The sequence below is a fragment of the Geotrypetes seraphini genome, chromosome 2 (genome assembly GCF_902459505.1).
Source record: "Geotrypetes seraphini chromosome 2, aGeoSer1.1, whole genome shotgun sequence".
Lineage (NCBI taxonomy): Eukaryota > Metazoa > Chordata > Amphibia > Gymnophiona > Dermophiidae > Geotrypetes > Geotrypetes seraphini.
The window spans coordinates 41549406-41572122 of NC_047085.1; the positions used below are offsets into that span (position 1 = coordinate 41549406).

Here is a 22717-nt window from a genome sequence, read left to right on the forward strand (position 1 = left end):
AGAGTGAATGCACCTGTGACAAGTCAATGCCCTAAAGGCTATTTTTAAAGGTTACAAGGGGACACTGAAAAGTTCTCAGCCCAACCAAGAAGAGAATGATATGGAGCCATGAAACTTACAAGTTATTCCACACTTTTCTTGACACTTTTCATTTTGGTTTCATATCATTGAAACAAAAAGTGTCAAGGAAAGTGTGGAATATAACTTGTAGGTTTCAAGGCTCCACGTCATTCTCTTCTTGGTTGGGCTGAGAATTTTTCAGTGGCCCCTCGTATATACATTACCAAATTGCTATAATTGCTCTCTCAGTCATTCTCTTCAAACCCTGAAACTCATGCATACCTTGGAGTTGAAACAAAAACTGATTGGATATATTTTTTTCAAAATATACATACAAGATTGGGAATACATATCTAATTTTTGGACCTTTCAATTCTGTGCATCCCACAGAAATTCTAATTTACAAGTAAATAGCGGCAGAATTTACATGTGTATGCCACCTACAAGAGTAATTGCCACTATTTAGATGCAAAATTGGCATACAAGGTTTCTAATACAACCTCCACCATCTTTCAGTCCCATTAAATGCCAATTCATTACTGTATTTTTATTATATATACATTGGAAGACCTGTAATCCTTCTGGCTAGTAACGGTTAAAAATAACTTTTAAATGATATAAATGCTACCATCTTCACCAGTTCAACATGGTTGCAGAATCAGGAACTTACTATTATAGAGCAGGTTTCCTGGGGGAGCAGGCTCATGATGCTGTCCACCAGCTGTGGCCATTTCAGCTTCGTAGCCTGTGGGCAAGTTGTCCAACATAGTGTGGGTGTGCTTGGTTGAGCCGAGCCACAGATACGTGTCCACTTTTGCTTGTACGTTCCAACCTGCTTGGCGCTTTCCGGGCAGCTGTAGGAGCACAAACCATGGAGACAAGAAGTGTAGGATCGTGGCGGCACTCAGAGCAAAGTTTCAAACTAATCTGAGAGGAAAGAACCTGGATGGATGTTCTTAATTACGGTAGGTCATGTTCTGCATGGCCAGGTTTCAGATGAAAAGCAATTGGGCACATCACATCCAGAATGGCATATTTAAAGGGCAAGTTTTAGGATAAGTTTCTGCACCCATGCTCTACTAGTGGTGATGGGACAAAAGCATGCGAGGCTTCAGCGCACCGGCATTGCAGCCCAGACAATTCGGCGCAAGACACGCTGAAGTCTCTCGCGTGAATGACTATGAACCCTATTGGTTGTGGATATCTCAAGTCAATATCCAGCTGGGATGATCGGTGTATTTTTTTAAAAAATGCCAATTACAGGGTTCATAGTCATTCGCACGCGAGACTTCAGCGTGCCGACATTGCAGCGCAGACAATTCGGCGCAAGACCCGAGCGCGCCACCTAAAAAGTTACTTTTAAAGAGCTCCAATGTGGGGTGTGAAGGGGGAACCCCCCAGTTTACTTCATACTCCTCACGCTGCCTTGGGGGGGGGGTTGGGGGTTTGGAACCCTCCATTATAGAGTAAACTTAACTTTTTCCCAATTTTTTAGGAAAAAGTTAAGTTTTCTCTATAATGTGGGGAGTTGCACCCCCCCACCCCCCCTACGGCAACACGAAGAGTATGAAGTAAAGTGGGGGTTCCCCCCACACACACCCCGTTGGAGCTCTTTAAAAATAGCTTTTTCGGCGGCGCGCTGGAATCTTGCGCTGACATGTCGGCACTGCAATGTCAGCGCGCTGAAGTCTCGCACGCTTCTGTCCCGTCACTCAGTTACAGTGGATGATTTAAATTTGGATATTCATTGCTATCCAGACAGAGATTGATGATGAACATACAGATTCAGCAGTGACCAATGTTGCTGTTGGGACACAACGGTCTCAATTCATGAATCTCTGAGCAAAGAAGAAGTGTTGGTTTTTTTTCATATCAATTATTATTTCATTAATTTATGTAGACTGGTGACATAATTATTGGGGTTTCATATAGAACAGGGGTGTCAAACTCAATCACATAAGGGGACGAAATCTAAAACATAAGTGGCAGGCCAAATTTTTTATTAAAATACTTAGGGGTCCTTTTATTAAGTTACGCTAACTGATTTAGCGCACGCTAAAGATTATCACACACTAATTGCGCACCTTAATAAAAGGACCCATTAGGGCTCCTTTTACTCGTTTTTAATGTGCGCTGAAGATTAGTGCATGCTAACCCCCGCGCTACACGGAAAATACTAACGCCAGCTCTATGGAGGCATTAGCTTGTAGTGTGCGCGGCAGTGTAGCTCGCGCTAAAACCGCTAGCGTAGCTTAGTAAAAGAGCCCTTAGTTTTAGTAGAAGTATAGGGTTCCAACCTCTCCAACCCCACGCTGGTTCTATGATGTAAACAAAACAAACAAAAAAGACTTTTCCTCTCTCTGTGATATCCTAGCTCATGTTTGCGGTCTAACACCAGCTCTGGCAGGATACACATTTCAAATCTGGCATATTGTAATCACAAAACAGAAAATAAAATTATTTTTTCTACCTTTTGTTGTCTGGTCATTATTCAAATCATGTTGGTCCCAGGCTCTGGTTGTCTTCTGATAACTTACTTGCCAGGGTCTCCTGCCCGTTTCTCGTTTCCTTCTTTCTCCGTGCTAACCATCCATCTTCCATCTCTGTCCGCCTCTACTGTTTCCCTTCCCTCCCCCGGAGGTCTAGCCGAGGTCCCTGTTCCTGCACCTGGGCAAGACCCTGGAGGAGATCTGGAGAGCAGCCACCCTCACCCTCACCAGCTACCCCACCATCCGCTAAAAGGACAAAAGGCGTAATGCATCCTGCGTGTGAGCCTACAGCCCGTGGTGCTGATGCGGTGCTTGTAAAACGTGATGACGTACGTGAGCCGATTGGGTAAAAAAAAGTCTACCGGGAGCCGATTGAGTCAAAAAAAAAAATGTCTACAGGCAGGCCAGCTTAAGTATACATTATGGTGTTGCAAGCCAAATATTATTACACCGAGGGCCAGATTTGGCCCACGGGCCAGATTTTGACACCCCTGATACAGAAGCTGTTGGGACAGTGGCAATATTCAGACCACTCTCAGGATAGTTAACTTTATCCTGATAATTATCAAGTTAGTGGATTGAATATTGCTGCTAACTGGATAACTCCTAGGTCCACCCAAGCTTCACCTCTGGACAACACTGGCTAGTGCTGGGGTGGGCTGTGATAATATTCAGTGGCACTAAGTGGCCAGTATAGAGGTGGACTGTGAGGAAATTCAGTGACAGCTGACTTTTGAGAGCAGGAGCCTGTGCAGTATATATCTTGTGCCAGTTGCTTAACGCAGCTCAGTAAAAGGGCCTCTTAGTCTGACATAACTGAATGTGATACGAGAGAGATAACACACAAAAATAAACCCCATGAAAGAAATGATTTACAAATGAAAAGGAAATGAACATGATATAGTGCAGATACTAAATAAATTAAAATAAAATTGATTTGGGGGACCCCGGAGGGATAGTCTTTTTTTTTTTTGGGGGGGGGGGGTTGGGAGGGGTGGTGGGTTATTGGATTAGCTCTTTGTATTGTTTCTGAAACTTGTGTATTGCTGGATGTTGATTCCTTGTTCTTGTTCTGTTTCTTGCTTTTGTTTTTTCTCATGTTCATAATAAAACTGTTTTGAACATAAAATAAAATTGATTTGGGGGACCCCGGAGGGATAGTCTTTTTTTTTTGGGGGGGGAGGGTTGGGAGGGGTGGTGGGTGATTGGATTAGCTCTTTGTATTGTTTCTGAAACTTGTGTATTGCTAGATGTTGATTCCTTGTTCTTGTTCTGTTTCTTGCTTTTGTTTTTTCTCATGTTCATAATAAAACTGTTTTGAACATAAAATAAAATTGATTTGGGGGACCCCGGAGGGATAGTCTTTTTTTTTTTTGGGGGGGGAGGGTTGGGAGGGGTGGTGAGTGATTGGATTAGCTCTTTGTATTGTTTCTGAAACTTGTGTATTGCTGGATGTTGATTCCTTGTTCTTGTTCTGTTTCTTGCTTTTGTTTTTTCTCATGTTCATAATAAAACTGTTTTGAACATAAAATAAAATTGATTTGGGGGACCCCGGAGGGATAGTCTTTTTTTTTGGGGGGGTGAGGGTTGGGAGGGGTGGTGGGTGATTGGATTAGCTCTTTGTATTGTTTATGAAACTTGTGTATTGCTGGATGTTGATTCCTTATTCTTGTTCTGTTTCTTGCTTTTGTTTTTTCTCATGTTCATAATAAAACTGTTTTGAACATAAAATAAAATTGATTTGGGGGACCCCGGAGGGATAGTCTTTTTTTTTGGGAGGGGAGGGTTGGGAGGGGTGGTGGGTGATTGGATTAGCTCTTTGTATTGTTTCTGAAACTTGTGTATTGCTGGATGTTGATTCCTTGTTCTTGTTCTGTTTCTTGCTTTTGTTTTTTCTCATGTTCATAATAAAACTGTTTTGAACATAAAATAAAATTGATTTGGGTTACCCCGGAGGGATAGTCTTTTTTTTTTTGGGGGGGGAGGGTTGGGAGGGGTGGTGAGTGATTGGATTAGCTCTTTGTATTGTTTCTGAAACTTGTGTATTGCTGGATGTTGATTCCTTGTTCTTGTTCTGTTTCTTGCTTTTGTTTTTTCTCATGTTCATAATAAAACTGTTTTGAACATAAAATAAAATTGATTGTAAACTGTACACTAAAAAAAAAAAAAAAAAAAGTGGCTACGGACAATGAAAACAAATTGATTAATAGGAGTAGTCCAATAAAAATGAGATCAGGCAATGAGGTAATGAGAAGAAAAACTCCCTATATGAGAATTCAGAATAGATCCAGTAAAGAGAAAATAAATGATAGCTCTTCAGGGTTTTATATGATAGCAAATAAGACCTAATGAAAAACTGATCGTAAGTTATTTTCACCGCAGGCATGAACAATGAAAGAATTCCACCAGAAATAATGAGAGAGAGAGACTAATCTGCAATACAACATGAAACCTTTTTCACCTAAAGATAAATGGCTTATGTCCAGTTAATGATCAAAGACAGCAGAATAAGAAGGTAAAATACTAGCAATAGAAAACTCTGAAAATAAAGAACATATTAATTATCTGATATCAAGGAGAAAACAAACCAAGGGCATATTCAAAGACCCATGTTAGCTTTAACGGGTTAATATACGTTATTTAGGGGGGTCCTTTTACTAAGGCGCGCTAACCAATTTAGCACACGATAACGATTATATCCATTATATTCTATGGGCACGCGCTAATCTTCAGTGTGCGCTAAATCAATTAGCATGTGCTAAATCGGTTAGTACACCCTAAATTGGTTAGCTCGCCTTAATAAAAAGGCCCACTTAGTGTATATGTCCAACAGTAAAGAACGAGTGATTGATATTCAAAGCGATTTAATCGGCCAGAAATGATTTGTAGTTGGTTAAATCACCTCTTTAGGGCTAACTGAGACTATCAGATCATACGGTAACAGAGTTCAAAGAAGCATGGGATGAACACAGTGGATCTCTAATCAGAAAATAGGTATATACCATATTTCCACGCATATAACGCGCGCGTTATACGTGTTTTTACAAACCGTGCATAACCTTGCGCGGTATACGCGTGAGCGCGTTTTACAACATTTTTTTTACATAGTTCACCCTCCCGACGTCTGATTCATCCCCCCGCAGGACCGCTCGCACCCCCACCCCGAAGGACCGCTCGCACGCACCCTCACCCGCACCCCCACCCTGAAGGACCGCTCGCACCCCCACAGCCTCCCAACCCCCCCCCCCCATCATTTAGAAGCTCCTACCGGTGTCCTGCTGCTTCCTCTTGGCGGTCCCGACACCCGACACGATCGGGGCAAGAGGGAGCTCAAGCCCTCTTGCCCCCTCAATTCCCCGACACAATCGAGGCAAAAGGGAGCCCAAGCCCTCTTGCCCCGCCGACTCCCCAACTCCCCGACAATATCGGGCCAGGAGGGAGCCCAAGTCCTCCTGGCCCTGGCAAACCCCTCCCCCCGCTAGTTGTTCGGGCCAGGAGGGAGCCCAAACCCTCCCGGCCACGGCGACCCCCTACCCCCACCCCGCACTACATTACGGGCAGGAGGGATCCCAGGCCCTCCTGCCCTCGACGCAAACCCCCCTCCCCCCAACGACCGTTCCCCCCCAAGAACCTCAGACTGCCCCCCCAGCCGACCCGCGACCCCCCTGGCCGACCCCCACGACACCCCCACCCCCCTTCCCCGTACCTTTGTGTAGTTGGCCGGACAGACGGGAGTCAAACTCGACTGTCCGGCAGGCAGCCAGCGACAGAATGAGGCCGGATTGGCCCATCCGTCCCAAAGCTCCGCCTACTGGTGGGGCCTAAGGCGCCTGGGCAATCAGAATAGGCACGGGAGCCTTAGGTCCCACATGGGGCAGGGCCTGAGGCACATGGGCCAAACCCGACCATGTGCCCAAGGCCCCGCCCCCAGGAGGGACCTAAGGCTCCCGGGCCTATTCTGATTGGCCCAGGCGCCTTAGGCCCCACCAGTAGGCGGAGCTTTGTGACGGATGGGCCAATCCGGCCTCATTCCGTCGTTGGCTGCCTGCCGGACAGGCGGGTTTGGCTCCCGTCTGTCCGTCCAACTACACAAAGGTATGGGGAAGGGGGGTGGGGGTGTCGTGGGGGTAGGCCAGGGGGGTCACGGGTCGGCTGGGGGGGCAGTCGGAGGTTCTTGGGGGGCGGTCGTTGGGGGGAGGGGGGTTTGCTTTGAGGGCAGGAGGGCCTGGGATCCCTCCTGCCCGTAATGTAGTGCGGGGTGGGGGTAGGGGGTCGCCGTGGCCAGGAGGGTTTGGGCTCCCTCCTGGCCCGAACAACTAGTGGGGGGGGGGTCGCCAGGGCTAGGAGGACTTGGGCTCCCTCCTGGCCCAAACAACTAGTGGGGGGGGTCGCCAGGGCCAGGAGGACTTGGGCTCCCTCCTGGCCTGATATTGTCGGGGAGTTGGGGAGTCGGCGGGGCAAGAGGGCTTGGGCTCCCTTTTGCCCCGATCATGTCAGGGAGTCGGGGGGGCAAGAGGGCTTGAGCTCCCTCTTGGCCCGAACGTGTCGGGGAGTCGGGACCGCCTAGAGGAAGCAGTAGGACACCGGTAGGAGCTTCTACATGATGGGGGGGGTCGGGAGGCTGTGGAGGTGCAAGCAGTCCTTCAGGGTGGGGGTGCGGGTGGGAGTGTGTGCGAGCGGTCCTTCGGGGTGGGGGTGCGGGTGCGTGTGAGCGGTCCTTCGGGGTGGGGGTGCGAGCGGTCCTGTGGGGGGGTGAATCGGACGTCAGGGGGGGTGAATCGTATGTCGGGGGGGCATCACGCTTTCAGGGTGGGGACAGGACTTCAAGGGGGAGAGGAGAGTCAGGGCGGGCGAAAGGAGAGTCGGGCAGCATGCGCGGTATACGGGTGTGCGCGGTATATAAAAATTTCTTTACATAAATTTGTGTTTCCCGCGCGCTATACCCGTGTGCACGTTTTACACGGGTGCGCGTTATCTACGTGAAAATACGGTATTGAAGGAACTAAGGCCAGTACTGGGAAGGCTTTCTTGGTCTGTGTCCCGTATATGACCATTCAGTTGAGGACGGGCTGGGGAGGGCTTCAATTGCTGGGATAGTTAAGATGGGCTGGAGTGAGCCTTGACGGAGACTCCAATAGATGGAACCTAAGCACACTACTGGGCAGAACCCTGGGTTTCTGGCCCAAAAATATCTAATAAAAAGGACCATTTAAATTAAATTATTAATTTATAGAGCAGACTGGATGGACCATTCGGGTGTTTATCTGCCATGTTACATGTTACATGGTCAAAAGGATGTGAAGAGAATGGAATCGATTCAGCGAATGGCTACTAGGATGGTCTCAGGACTCAAGGATCTCCCATATGAAGAACATCTAAGCAGGCTGCAGTTATATTCTCTCGAAGAACGCAGAGAGAGGGGACACATGATAGAGACATTCAAATATCTTACAGGCCGTAATGAGGTGGAAGAAGATATATTTTTCCTTACGGGTTGTACGGCAACAAAAGGGCATCCGCTCAAACTCAAGGGTGGGAGACTTCATGGTGACATCAGGAAATACTTCTTCACCGAAAGGGTGGTTGACCACTGGAATGGCCTTCCACGTTAGGTAATTGAGGCCAGTAACGTGCTCGACTTCAAGGGACGATGGGATAAACATGTGGGTTCGCTCCGGGGAAATGCTTAGGGGGAGGGTTCTTTTAGAGGGAGGGTTCTTTGAGTGGGCAGACTTGTTGGGCTGACGGCCCTTTTCTGCCGTCATACTCTATGTTTCTATGTTACTATACTTCCACCAACGCCACTTCGCACCACTTGTGTAGATGCTAATTCTATCACAACTGGACTACTGCAAGTCCATCTACGTGGGTGTCAACACCACCCTAGCCCGCAAACTGCAGCTCATACAAAACACAGCAATGAGAGTCATTTTTAAGCTGAAAAAAATACGATTCAATTTCTACCTACTGCAAACAGCTACACTGGGTACCCATCCTAGCCCGAATAAATTTCTAAATTTCCTGCATAATGTTCCACATACTCAATGGAAGCTCAGCCGCACCACTTATTCACTTATTCTCCTCAGCATGGTCCTCTTTGCCCAGAAATCTCAACAACCTCTAGCTGAACCTCTCCTCGACAAAAAACCTCCAAGTACAAATGCATATTTAGCACTACATTCATATATATTGGAGTAAAAGCATGGAACAGTCTCCCAGCTACCATTGGATCTGAACAAAACTACCTCACAAGTCATAAGAAACTAAAGACCTACCTCTTCGACAGCATATACTCCACTGACAATTAACTCTTGGACCCAACTCGGTACCTCCTATCTCATCGGTACCTATGTTACGCAAACTACCAGCTCAAGTCTATAAACTACCTCTGCACTACTCAAAAACTGAACAATTCCTACCTCTCTATAGAACTGCATTTTCTCCTGTTTTGTTTGCAATGTACCAAGTTGTATACCCATAATTTCACATTGTAAGTCTCCTTGAATCTGTTTGGGCAGTGCGACTCAGACATTCCAGATTAGATTGGATTATCAATGGCATGTAACTGGTTAGCGCTGCTGAAATTGTCTGGTTAGCGCCTATGACATAACTGGCTATGTTGGAGGTATTCTGGGGACAGAGTCAGCACTTGGCCAGTTAAGTGCCGACATTCAGCGCTTTAACGGGCCAGAAATAGGACCAAATAAAAGTCAGTCCTCATAGCCAATTATTCTCCCAGTTTCAGGTTACCTTAAACCTGCTCCTCTGATAATACCTTTTTCTGCATTCCTAAAGCTAAGCACTGAAGACTAGATTGTATAGGGTTACCAGATTTTACGATTGTAAAATCTGGACACCCTAGACCCACCCCCAGGCCCACCCATTGTCCCAGGCCCACCCTAGCTCCGCCCCCTGCTGCCTGCTTTGGTTGGGCAGGAGGCTTTTCAAAACCCGGACAAAGTGCCTTTTGAGGACGTTTCCAGACGTCTAGTAACCCTAGGATTACTCTTATGTACTAACACCCCCCCTACTATCCTATTATATTTTGGAGTACTACCTTCCTTACCACACAATCGTGTCGATGTTTACCCTCTCATATTCTTTTTTCCCTATACCCAGATATGCCGCTTATGAGGCTGATCTGATATGTGGAATAGTAAATCTAAATAAATAAACTTGATTTAGCTGGCTCCTCAAATGTGAAAATTCAATGCCGAATCCCAGACATGGCCCGGTTCTGAATTTCCAGGCATAACACTAGTGGTGGTTAGAAAAATGCTGAATATCGGGCCAAGGGTCTGCAGTAAATACATTGCACATTAAACTGCATTTATGTTAACATGGCTGAATGAATATGGTATCACACTAAATGGGATAATTCCTAACAAGCTGGAGGTCTAGGATCCAGAAGGACAATTCTGTAACAAAAATGAGTTGAATTACTTAATTATAATATTGTAATCATATAATATGTTTTATTGTATTAATAATTTGGAGGAGGGTGGGAGAAAATGATTGTTTTATGTATTACTTGTGTAATTAATAGTGTGTTTTATGCAGTGTTTTATGTTCAATTAATTGTATTGCACTGTCAAAGTTTGAAAATCAATAAAGATTAAAAAAAAGAATATTCAATGGGTAAAGCTAGAATGGCTGAACTATAGTATGTAGTTCGCATGTACGAGACTAGGACCATACGAAGCTCAAGGCCAAGACTTACAAGTTCCAAGTTTCAGTCAATGATCCTTGAAACCTCCCCCTCCTTCTATGATGATAAATTAATTCTTTTATTATTTCTTTCTTTAAAATGCTTCCAACAGGTGGTCCTTCTTCTTATGTTCTATAGAAATCATTATCCACCCAGCAAAGAAACAAAATAACTCATCTTAAATAGATGCAGATAATCCAAAGCCCGATGGGCCCCATTTCGCCTTCTATATAGGCTTTCTCAAGGGTTCAATAAATGATGCTGCATCTATTTTTTTAGCTGCGTCTTTCCCCCAAAAAGGGCTTTATTTGAGCTTCATTTACTTATGACCAAGTCGGTTTCTGAAATCCTCAGCCACCCTGTATCAACACTCTTAGCTTCAGTCTATGAGACTGTACTTTTCCTGTGGTAAATATGGTCTTAGTCTCGTACATGCGAACTACGTAATGTAGTTCAGGCATTCTAGTTTTACTCATTGAACATTCAACTCATTTTTGTTACAGAATCACCCTACTGAATCCTAAACCTCCAGCTTATTAAGAATTATCCCCTGGAATAAGTTGTCCAGTCAAAATGCTTGTCAAGTCTCTTGCCTTATACTTCCTGGTAACTCTGTTGTTGGTGTAGAGAGGGAAGTTGGTGCCGGGGCGGAGGCGCCCAGCATCTCCCACACCATGCACTCCCCACCTTGATGTTGCCGTGCCCCCGCCCCCCCCCCCCTTTGCTCTTCCCTGCTGCCCCAACATCATTGTGCCCCACCCTCCATACCTCTTCACATCTTCACCAGCAGCAAGCAGACTGGAATACCCGCTGCTTATGCCAGCTGAGCATCCCTTTGTTGTCACTTCCTGACCCTGCGAACAGGAAGTGATGCCAGAGAAAGGGACGAGGCTGGTATGAGCAATGTGTAGGACAGCCTTCTTACTGCCAGTGAAGATTTGAAGAGATAGTGATGAGGGATGCCCTCAGAGATTCATCCCATCCCATCGCTGGGGGGAGGAAGAGGAGAGGCCCTGGGTGGTCCATCCCTACACCTTGCTATGCCACTAACTTACTCTGTCACTCTTTCAAATTTGCTATAAGCTTTGTAGGCATGTTTCACCATTGGTGACTACTGGGCAGATTGGATGAACCGTTCAGGTCTTTATCTGCTGTCATACGATCACGTTACACTACTTCTACAAGCAGCTCATTGGTTACCAATCACACATAGAATAACCTTTAAAATTTTACTGTTAACTTTTAAAATTCAACAAACTCATGCTCCTACTTTTCTACATCGTTTCTTAACACCGTATTCTCCATCCAGGGCATTGAGATCAACACAACAACAGCTATTGACTATTTCTTCATTAAAGATAATAGGAACCAGAAGATCTACCATTTTCTCAGTTATAGCACCCCAGCTTTGGAACAATTTACCAATTTATATTTGTAATGAATCTTCTTTTAAAAATTTCAAGCGTTCCTTAAAAAGTTTTTTGTTCAAGGACGCTTTTGAAAAATAGACAACACAATTTCTCAAATCACCAAACTTCTTAGATCTAAATTAGATTTCTGTATTGATTATAGATTCATCTTTTCTCTTCTTTTTTTTTTTCTTTTCTTCTTTCCTTTCTTTTTTCTTCTCCTTTTTGTGTTACCTACCAAATGTGTTCCCCACTAAATGTTTTCTCTCTCTCTTTAAAGATTGTAGTTCATCCCTTTCACCTTCCGTACCAGTTATGTATTAGAATGGATAGAATTTGATTGTAATTATATTAAAGAGTTTTGTTCTACCCCCATTTTTAAAATGTTATACGCTTTGAAGCTTTTGATATTATGTACATAACAAAAAATGTAATAAACTTGAAACTTGAAACTTTACTCTTTAATAATAATAATAATAATAACAACTTTATTCTTGTATACCGCCATACCCAGGGAGTTCTAGGTGGTTCACATCAACTAAACAAAGTTTAATAAGAAATTACAATAAACTAGATTTACAAGTAGTGTAGATATTGAGGTGAGCATGAGGAGGGGAATTTTCACAACAGATAAACAAAATTTAACAAGAATTTACAATTGATCATAATTACAAGCAATGAGGTGATGAAGGTGAGCATGAGAGGGGGGGATTGTACAGGTCATTGGAGTTAGTGAGATGGGAGAGATCAAAAAAGGGGGGGTACGGGAGAATTGGGTCATTTGAGGGAGGGGTGAGAGAAGTGGAAGAGAGGGGATTAGGGATTTTGTGCGTGGAATAAATGAGTTTTGAGTATTTTTCGGAAATCCAGGTAGGTGTGGGCCTTGAGCAGAATTTGGGCTAGCCAAGGGTTCTGTTTGGCTGCCTGGAAGGCGAAGGTTTTGTCGAAGAACCTTTTGAGGTGACATAGTTTTGGGGAGGGGAAGGCGAAAAGATTGATTCTGCGGGAGTTCTTTTTGTTGCAGTTCAGGTTGAAATGTGGGGTGAGGTAGCTCGGAGATAGACCAAAAACAGTTTTGTAGCAGAAGCAAGCGAACTTGAATAGGATTCTAGATTCAAGGGGTAGCCAATGTAGTTTGTGGTAAAAAGGGGTGATGTGTTCCCATTTGTTTAAGCCAAATATAAGGCGAACGGCGGTGTTCTGGATCAGTTTCAGTCTCCTGATTGTTTTCTTCGTGGAGGCCAGATAAATGATTTTTGCAACTCCTTATTGTTAGGTATTGTGAAAAATAAAACCAGGGCACCCCAAGTTGTGCAAAATTCAGCAGCGAGAATGATTACGAGGGTGGCATGAATGAAAGGAATGAACATATAATGGCGTATTGAAAAGTCTACACTGGTTGCCAATTCAATATAGAATTGATTACAAAAATTTTGATGGTTGTTCACCAAGCGATCTATGGGGTAACACAGTGATATTTAAAGCAGGCATTGAAACATTACATACCCTCTAGAACAGTATCTCTCGAACTGTGTGCCAAGACACAGTGGTGTGCCCTGAAAAGATTCTGGGTGTGCCATGAGAGAGTCCAATTTTACTTTAATTTAAAAATTTCTCTTCATAAGTATAACACTAGAATAGATGACATGTACATTGCGTACGCAAGAGTCTGTCAATGTTATGAATGTCTTTGTGCATAAGGATAAAACTGCCCAGACAAGATCATTCTTTAAAAACTAATGGCAAGTAATTTTATTTTTATATGTAGTAGTTATCCTAACTTGTTACCTTTTGGATCTTTGCGAACTTGGATTTTCAGCTCTGACAGAAATTAAATTGAAGAAAAGAGAACGACTGCAGATGGTGGATGATGAAATGCTTGTTTGCATGTCGACTATCGAGCCGCATTTTGAGTTAATTTGCCCTCAAAAACAAGCACATCCATTGCATGGATTAGCAATTCTATTCTATCTACTTTAATTTCACCGTTGTTACAATTACCCATGCATAGCTTAAAGAACTATAAATAAATAACTCTCAAATTTAATTTTTTGTTGTCTTCGCAATTTTATAATTTCAATTATAATGTGCCACGAGAAACATTTGCTCCATTTAGGGCTCCTTTTACGAAGCCATGGTAGCGGTTTAACATGCGTAATAGCGCGTGCTAAACCGCTGGCCGCGCTAGCCACTACCGCCTCCTCTTGAGCAGGTGGTAGGTTTTCGGCTAGCGTGGGGGTTAGCGTGTGATTAAACGTCTTGCGCGCTTAAGCCACTAATGCGGCTTCATAAAAGGAGCCCTTAGTGTGGCAGATCTAAGAAAGTTTAAGAGCCATTGCTCTAGAACATAGTAACATACATAGTAACATATTACCGTATTTTCACCCATATACCGCGCACCCGTATAAAACGCGCACATGGGTATAGCGCACGGGGAACACAAATTTAAGTAAAAAAAATTTAATATAGCGCGCACACGCATATACCGCACATGCTAAAACCTCTTCCCGCCTACTCCGAACTGGCATCCTCCCCCAGCTCGCTTACCCGCATTTTAAACTTTTTTTTTTCAATCCGATCGGCATCCCCCTTGCGAACCGGCATCCTCCCCCCGCTCGCGTCACCCCCTCCCCCGCGATCATACATCCCCCCCAGCACCGCAAAACATCTCTTACCCGATTGGACACCGGCACCAGCACCAATGCACAGGACGTGCCAGTGCCAGTGCCCGAAGATCCTCCCTCGTTGGTTTGGGCTGGGTTGAGCTGGGCGGTGCAGTGCGGGAGAGATCCTCCTTCTTCCTGCGCCGGGCTGGACTAGGCTTTGAGCATTTGCACATGCTCAAAGCCTTCTGGTCTCGCTCTCTCCGAGATAATCTCGGAGAGAGCGAGACCAGAAGGCTTTGAGCACCCCCATGCTCCGACGGGGGTGTGGGGGGAAACCCTCCTCTTTACTGCATACTGTTCACACTGCCGTTGGGGGTGTGTGGATGGTGCAACCCCTCACATTATAGAGAAAACAGAACTTTTCCCGAAAAAAATCGGAAAAAGTTCTGTTTTCTCTATAATGGAGGGTTCCAACCCCCTCACCCCCCAACAGCAGCGTGAACACTATGCAGTAAAGTGGGAGGGATCCCCACTCACACCCCACTTCGGAGCTCTTTAAAACTAAGTTTTCCCACGGCTCGCTTGTGTCTTGCGCCTAACTGTCAGCGCTCGATTGTCGGTGCACTGGTGTCTCACGCTCGACTGACTATGAACCAAAATTAATCAAGTTCTCAAGAAAAATGTATTTACATTGAACAGCGTGGTTTAGGTAATAACTGGGATGCTGAATTCACGTTGTTAGGTAGCTGGAGAGGTGAAATGGAGCTCTTGTCAAATTTCAGGCCCTAAAGGGAAAATTCTAAAACCAAAGTGCAATACTGGAATATTTTGTAAGGCAGTACATGAGCACAGGGCACGTAAACTTAGGCTCCGATAGGCGCCCTACTGGTGCCTAAGTTAATTGAAGAATGCCGTCAGAAACTGCAAAAAAATGGCGAAGTTGAAGTGCCTATCAGTGCCTATATAAAAGGCAACAGAATCGCCCCTAAATAGGCACTTTAGGTTGCCGAATGCCAAAGTAGGCGTGGCCAATGCCGGAACTGGTGTTAAGCGGCCTAAAGTGCTTATGTAAAGATAGGTGCCGGAAATGTAGGGCCCCCGAAAACCCTGGCCTACATTTCCAGTGCTTATCTTTCTCAGGGGCGCGATTCTGAAACCAGCGCCCATGTGTGACTGACACGTGATTGGTGTCGGTTACGGCATCTGGCCCTAAGCACCTATCACCAGGCCTCTTTTTAAGACTGCAAAAGGAAGCTGAGAAATGAACAGAAGGATTCCATTCATCAGCTTACTGAGTCTGTCCCTTTCTCTGCCTTGGGTGACTGATTATGGCGGATAGAGATGAGTAAAGTTAAAACACTGTACTCTGAAAAGCGCTGAGGCTGAGCTGACAAATGACCAGCACTTACTTTAAAAAAGAGGGTTTGAATCTTCCCGCAGTGTTTGCCTTTCTCCTCCAGCAACGGGGAGAAGAGTATGTCTTTGGCTGGCACTCGAGCATAAGCCACTCTTTTGTTATTGCTGAGAAGCCAAATGAACACATCGGGAACCGTGTGCTGTGGCTATGAAGACAAGAATAAACACCAGTAAATGTCAGGAGTTACACCTTGCTGAGCGAGAACAAAAAAGAGTAATGCTCCTGTGACCTTCATTCTCTCCTTGTGATACAAAATACTTTCACATGAACTAGTCATTCAGTTGTAAACAATGATTTAGCAATTAATATGGCCCTTAGTGAAAGGCCACGTGCTTGGATAATTAAAGGCTGTTTTTGTGTTAACAGTTTAGACACCAGTTACAATGTTTTGGAAAAGTCTTATATTGAGCACCATACTCAGTGGCGTAGCGAGGGCGGTAGGCACCCAGGGCAGTGGTGCCTCACCCAGGCCCTCTTCTCAACCCCCCCGCCCCCAAGCTCCTTCCCCTTCCTGCCACCACATGCATGCCCCTTCCCTTCCCCTGAACCTCTTTAACTTCCCTGGCGTCTCCAACTTGCTACCCACACCAGCCTCGGCTCTACCTTTGACATCACTTCCTGGTCCTGCGACCAGGAAATGACATTAGAGGGATAGCTGAGGCTGACACAAGCAACAGGTTTGAGCTGCTGCTTGTGCCAGCGGAGCCAGAGGTATGGGGGTGGGGAGAGGAAAGGCACGTCTGCAATGAGGGAAGTGTGGGAAGGAGGGGGGGGCAGAGAGGAGAAGAGATGCCAGCACCCTCACCAAGATGGCGCCCGGGAAAGTTCAAAAGTCCGATCCTCTGAGCCCCTTACTACACCACTGCCCATACTGCCTTGAAAAGCCAGAACACAGCAACTCAGATTTTTTGTCAAAACTAAGCTAATTTACCAGATGACCTGTTAATGTGTATTTTTTTTTTAAATATGGAAACCATTTAATATTTGGATGCGTTTTCAAGCCTGTTGCAAATGTCTGAGACACAATCCCCCAATATTCAGACTTCGGGATATAGTGGTCAGTCTCCCACGGTCCATGATGATCCCTGGAATTCAATGTCGGGGTCATATCCGGCCACCAGCATTGACTATCCAGGTCAAAGTTCAAAGCCGAACACTCAGCCGATATTCAAGTTTTCAAGTTTTCTTTATTTTTTATATACCGTTTATCAATCGTGCATCTAAACGGTTTACAATAAACTAAAATTTAAAAAGAATATATCAAAATAAAAGAAATATCATATCAAAAGTTAAAAAAAGCACGGGGGCATAATCAAACCGACGTACATGAAACAAAGGGAGAGGAGGGAAGGTGAGTTTGTAAATACATCGAGATGAAAAATAAAAATAAAGGGAGGTAAGTGGAGAAGGGGAAATACATTAGGGTAAGGCAAAGTGGTAAAAGACAGATCTGCTTTTAAGAACATAAGAACATAAGAACTGCCATCTCCGGATCAGACCTTTGGTCCATCAAGTCCGGCGATCCGCGCACGCGGAGGCCCTGCCAGGTGTACCCTGGCGTAATTTATAGTCCATCATATCTTTATATGCCTCTCTTAAGGAGATATGCATCTAGTTTGCTCTTGAAGCCTAGGACGGTCGATTCCGCAATAATCTCCTCTGGGAGGGCATTCCAGGTGTCAACCACTCTCTGAGTGAAGCAGAACTTCCTGACATTAGTCCTGAACCTGTCCCCCCTTAGCTTCATTTCATGTCCTCTAGTCCGTGTCAAATTGGACAATGTAAATAATCTTCTCTGCCATTTTTAAGTAGGTTTATTTAGCCGCTAGCCTTAGCTGGCCAGCCGCTAAATTTTGGCAGTGACTGGCTATGTCGAACATCATAGCAAGTCATTGGCCAATCTGGAGAGCGGGATTTTCAGTGGGAGATACGCAGCTATCACCTGCATAATATTGTCAGATAGCTGGCCAGTGGCATAGCAAGGGTGGGAGGCAATAGTGGCGGTGGCGCCCCCCTGCCACATGAATGCCTCTTCTCTTCCCCATATCTCTTTAACTTCCCAGCACAAGCAGAATCTCCAACTTGCTGCCCATGCTGGCCTGGCTCTCCCTCTGACGTCGCTTCCTGGTCCTGTGACTGGCGTGAGCAGCAGGTTGGAGCTGTCGCTCGCGTCAGCAAAGAGCTAGAGGTATGGAAGGGTGGGCAGAGAAGGCGCACGTGTGGCAGGGAAGGGGTACTAAAGAGTGGGGGGGGGGGGCAGAAAGGAGGAGATGTGCCTGCACCCCCATCAAGACTGCGCCTAGGGCAATCCACTTCCCCCCCTATACTATGCCACTCTAGCCGGCTAAGTAGTATTTAGCTGGTCTGGCACTGTTCACATCCGGCTAAATACCGTTGAATATCAGGTCCAGTATTTCTTGATAAATGTGAGATATGTTAAGCCAGAACACAGTACTGCATTAGTTTGGATCAAGCATTACATCAAATTTATTCAAAGTGACTTGAATCAATTCAGAGCAACTTGAATCAATTGGAGAAGTGGGCAGATAAATGGCAGATGAATTTTAATGTGGAAAAATGCAAAGTGAGGCATTTAGGCAGAAAAAATAAAGATCACAAGTATAGTATGTCAGGTGTTACTCTGGGAAAGACTGAACAGGAATAGGACCTGGGTGTATTGATAGATAGGACCCTGAAACCGTTGGTGCAATGTGTGGCGGTGTAGGGTCATGAAATAGTTAACTGTTGTTTAAAATATTGCTCTGGCCTACATAGCTGAAAACAGTGTATAATCTATTGACTGCATCTGCCTAAAATGTATGTCCCTACCTTACCACATTGTAAGCTGAATAGATAAGAGTTTGAGCCATGATGTACCCTGCCCTTCTGTACATTTAACTGTTAGAGTTAGATAGGTGTCCTGCTAGTGACCTGTTAGTGTGAGCTTAGAACCAATGAGTGTTAAGAAAAGTAACACGTGAAAAGCTTTTTCTAGAATTCAGTTGTATAGCCAGAAAAATGAATAAATATCTCTGTAACTTCCTGGTTTCGGCACTTCTGAGCCAGCTTGGAGCTCAGGGGTCCAGCATGCATGCTGTGAATAAAACTTGTACTTCTTCACGCCTCTGACTTTGTGTGTCCAAGTGACCTTTCAGCGGCGGTGAAGAAAGCAAATAGAATGCTAGGCATGATAAAGAAGGGAATTATGAGTAGATCAGAGAAAGTTATAATACCGCTCTACAGAGCCATGGTCAGACCGCATCTGGAATACTGCGTCCAGCATTGGTCTCCATTCCTAAAGAAGGATATAAAACTGCTAGAGAGGGTACAGAGACGAGCAACGAAGCTAGTGAAAGGTATGGAGAACCTGGACTACGAGGAACGACTTAGGAGACTGGAGTTGTTCTCCCTTAAGAAGAGGAGACTGCGAGGGGATCTGATCGAGACTTTCAAAATACTGAAAGGATTCGACAAAATGGAGCAGGGAAAGCAGTTATTTACAATGTCCAATGTGACACGGACAAGAGGACATAGACTGAAGCTGAGGGGGGGACAGGTCCAGGACGAATATCAGGAAGTTCTGTTTCACGCAGCGAGTGGTGGACACCTGGAATGCTCTCCCAGAGGAAGTAATTGCAGAATCCACCGTTCTAGGATTTAAGGGTAAACTAGATGCATATCTCCTTAAGAGTGGCATAGAGTGATACGGGTAAGGTAAATTAGATGCACATATCCCTTGTGAAGCATACAGTGATATGGGGACTAAAACAATGACAGGGTACACCTGGCGGGGCCTCCGCATGTGCGGATCACTGGACTTGATGGACCCAGGGTCTGATCCAGAGATGGCAATTCTTATGTTCTTTTTTGGACTTCTCTATTATTTACATTCTCAACAGTTGCTGCGTTTTGGCTTTTCAGGGCAGCATAGTGTACTAAAACAAAGAGATTGACCCTGGGAAATCCACTGAGAAGAAAATCTAAGAAAAACCAAAAAAAATACTGTGGAGTGACGATGTTCCTGAAATGGACTTTATTGAAGATTTGAAAGTTCCAAAAGTCAACGTAACAGTCCACATAAAAACAGGATAATCCACATAAAAACCTTAAGGACCTAGTCCGCTGAGAGCATAGGACTCAACACGGTCCGTGTTTTGACAAGGTGGTCTTCCTCAGGGGTCCCTGATAGTCCTATGGTAGTAGATACGTGTAAAAACTAATCAATCCAAAAGAACGGTTGCGTGAAGGTTCACATAGAACGCTCTGCAAAACCAAACGCATAGTCTGCTTCCAAGTGCAATATTGTATTGGCCAGGAATATTTTGTAAGGCAGTACATGAGCACTGGGGACATAATACGCTTCCTCATAAAACTTTTACAGTGTATAATAACCATGCAATAAAATGTTAAATGATGCCAAGGGTAAGACTATCTATAATTCATGAGGAAGTGCCCCTTTGCCTTATGGGTACCCATAAGTAAATTAACCCACTCTTCTATAAAACCGTGCTAGCGGTTTTTAGTGCAGAGAGCCGAACTGAATGGCCCGCGCTGCTCCCAACGCTCATTGAGTTCATATGAGTGTCAGGAGCATCGTAGCTCTCTGCGCTAAAAACCGTTAGCGCGGTTTCGTAGAAAAAGGGGTAAGTGGCTATCATTTGTGAACAAAAAATAATTTATAAAAATCAAAAAGATTTTGGACATTTATTATTGACGGAGACTATTACATTAAGTTGATATTTAAGATAATAACAAAAGAGAGGTTTTCTGACTAATGATTGCTCTATCAGTGATTGACAAGAGTTAATAACCTGCCACCATGAGAACTTGAAATCTTTTCCTTCCCTTCACTGAATTGTTAATAATAGTGGGGAGAAAGGGGGCGCTAGTGAGCTCTGACACGTATGGCTGCTTAGCGTGTGGGCTCCGGGAGGAACAACAGGTTCGTGCCTCAAAGCGCAGTTTTATCCTGCTCAGATAAAAATCAGCGCTCGGAAATCTGTGGCGGAACATGTCTGCTACCAAGCCAAGCAAACGCAAAAGCGTTGAACCGCCGTCTCCCCAGAAAAATAACGCCGAAAAAAAAGACGACGAGACGTCGGCCATCTTGACTGAGCTCCGTGGCATAAGGGAACTGCTCACGGAGACGAAACAGGATATCGGGGACCTAAAGGATGACCTATCTTCACTTAAGGGTGAATTTGTTAAGGTCACTACTAGAATTGAGGTACTGGAAGCTAAATCTGTAGTAACAGACGAATCTATTAAACAACTGCGTCGTCAAACTGCACGTATCTCTCACCTAGAACGTGCCCTGGAAGACGCAGACAACAAGGCACGTCGGAACGGTTTTAGGCTGCTGGGCCTACCGGAGGGTCGTGAAGCATGTGACCTGGAAGATTTTCTCCGTGCTTTGTTGCCTCAACTACTAAAATTGCCTGACCATGTAAAGCTGGATTTCAATGGCGCATTCCGAGTTCCTCATCACCGCCACCAGGCTTCTCGCTACCCCAGACCCATTGTGGCCAGCTTGATCCATCACAGTCACACCATGCTGATTATGCAGCATGCTAAGTTACATGGCCCGATCATGTTTGAAGGAAATAAACTACTGTTTCTACCGGATATGGCCAAAGAAACTGCCAGACGCAGGAAACAATTCCTGGCTTATCGGCCGCAGCTAAAAGATCTGGGTGCTAAATTTGGTGTCTTGTTTCCTGCAAGAATGCGTGTGACATATCAGAACACAACCAAGGATTACAGTGACCCGGCTGCCCTAGCTGACTTCATTGAATCAGTCCAGCCGTCTCCTATTGACAAAACCTGACTTTCTTGTCCTCACCTCATGCTGATTTACTAGGCATTATCTCTTGTATTGTTTTGCTTATTCACAGTTGTTCCTCTCTTGGCTCATTTGCTGGGTTGCTAGTGCAGTCACTACTCCCATGGGTTTGTGTCAGCCTTTGCTGACTTTTCACAGGTTTCTGATTGGTGTCATGTTTTCTTTCATTTCTTTATCACAGTATTATGCTCATTCTCTTACGGAGTACATCCTGTATACTGCCTATTATGCTGCAAATCATTGTTACCTTCTGTTTGAATTATCTACTGCTCTTAAATGTCAATAACCTGTTTTTCCCTTAATGTACAGGGACTCAATAATCCAGTGAAACGTACCAAAATTATGACCTACATATCAAAATTTAATCCTGATATTATACTTCTCCAAGAAACTCATCTCTCTAATTCTGAATCTCTTAAGATTGCTTATAAATGGTGTCACCCAGCTCTTTACTCTGCTGCTCTGAATAAGAAAGGTGGTGTGATCACTCTTATAAGGAAACGCCAAGACTTCTCTATAGTGGCTCACACTGCTGATGTTGAAGGAAGATGGGTGAAAGTGGATCTACAAATTCATGATAATTTACTGAGTATAATCAATATATATGCCCCGAATACTGATTGCCCAGCATATTTTGACACTTTAGCATCTCTACTGACAAATAATACAAGCACTCAATATATTTTCGGTGGAGACTTTAATTTAATACTGAATCCTATGATAGACAGAAAATCCAATGTGCCTTATAGGAAAACCAAAGCCTGGTTCAAATTACAGGATCTTATGTGTCAGCTAAAATTAGGTGACCCCTGGCGTTTACTGCATAATGATGACCTGAAGTTCACCTTTTTCTCAGCCCCTCATGCCTCATATTCACGCATAGATTATTTTTTGATTTCATATCCTCTGATATCAAGAGTCGTAACAGCTGACATTGGTGATATAGTAGTATCTGACCATGCTCCCATTTTCTTAACTTTTGAAGGATTGGGTACTAAAAAGACTACCGGCACTTGGAGATTGAACACCTCACTACTTCAGGATGAAGCTTTTCTTGCTGAAATGCGCTCTAATATTACAGATTTTTTTGATATCAACAGATCTGATGACATATCTGCTATTGTCCTTTGGGATTGCTTTAAAGCATACATCCGAGGTTTAATTATTTCTTTTACAGCAAGGAAAA

At 44.6% G+C, this 22717-nt stretch overlaps 1 protein-coding gene across 2 annotated transcripts in view; it reads right to left on the reverse strand.

Annotated features, from left to right (window-relative positions):
• FER1L6 (fer-1 like family member 6) overlaps positions 1–22717 on the reverse strand; it is a 402024-nt gene that overhangs the window by 208071 nt on the left and 171236 nt on the right. For both annotated transcript variants that reach the window (XM_033934878.1, XM_033934877.1), the window contains exons 18-19: positions 15682–15834; positions 731–914 (exon numbers count right to left, since the gene is read on the reverse strand). In XM_033934878.1, the coding sequence (XP_033790769.1) occupies positions 731–914; positions 15682–15834 (337 nt within the window). The remainder of the gene's footprint in view (positions 1–730; positions 915–15681; positions 15835–22717) is intronic.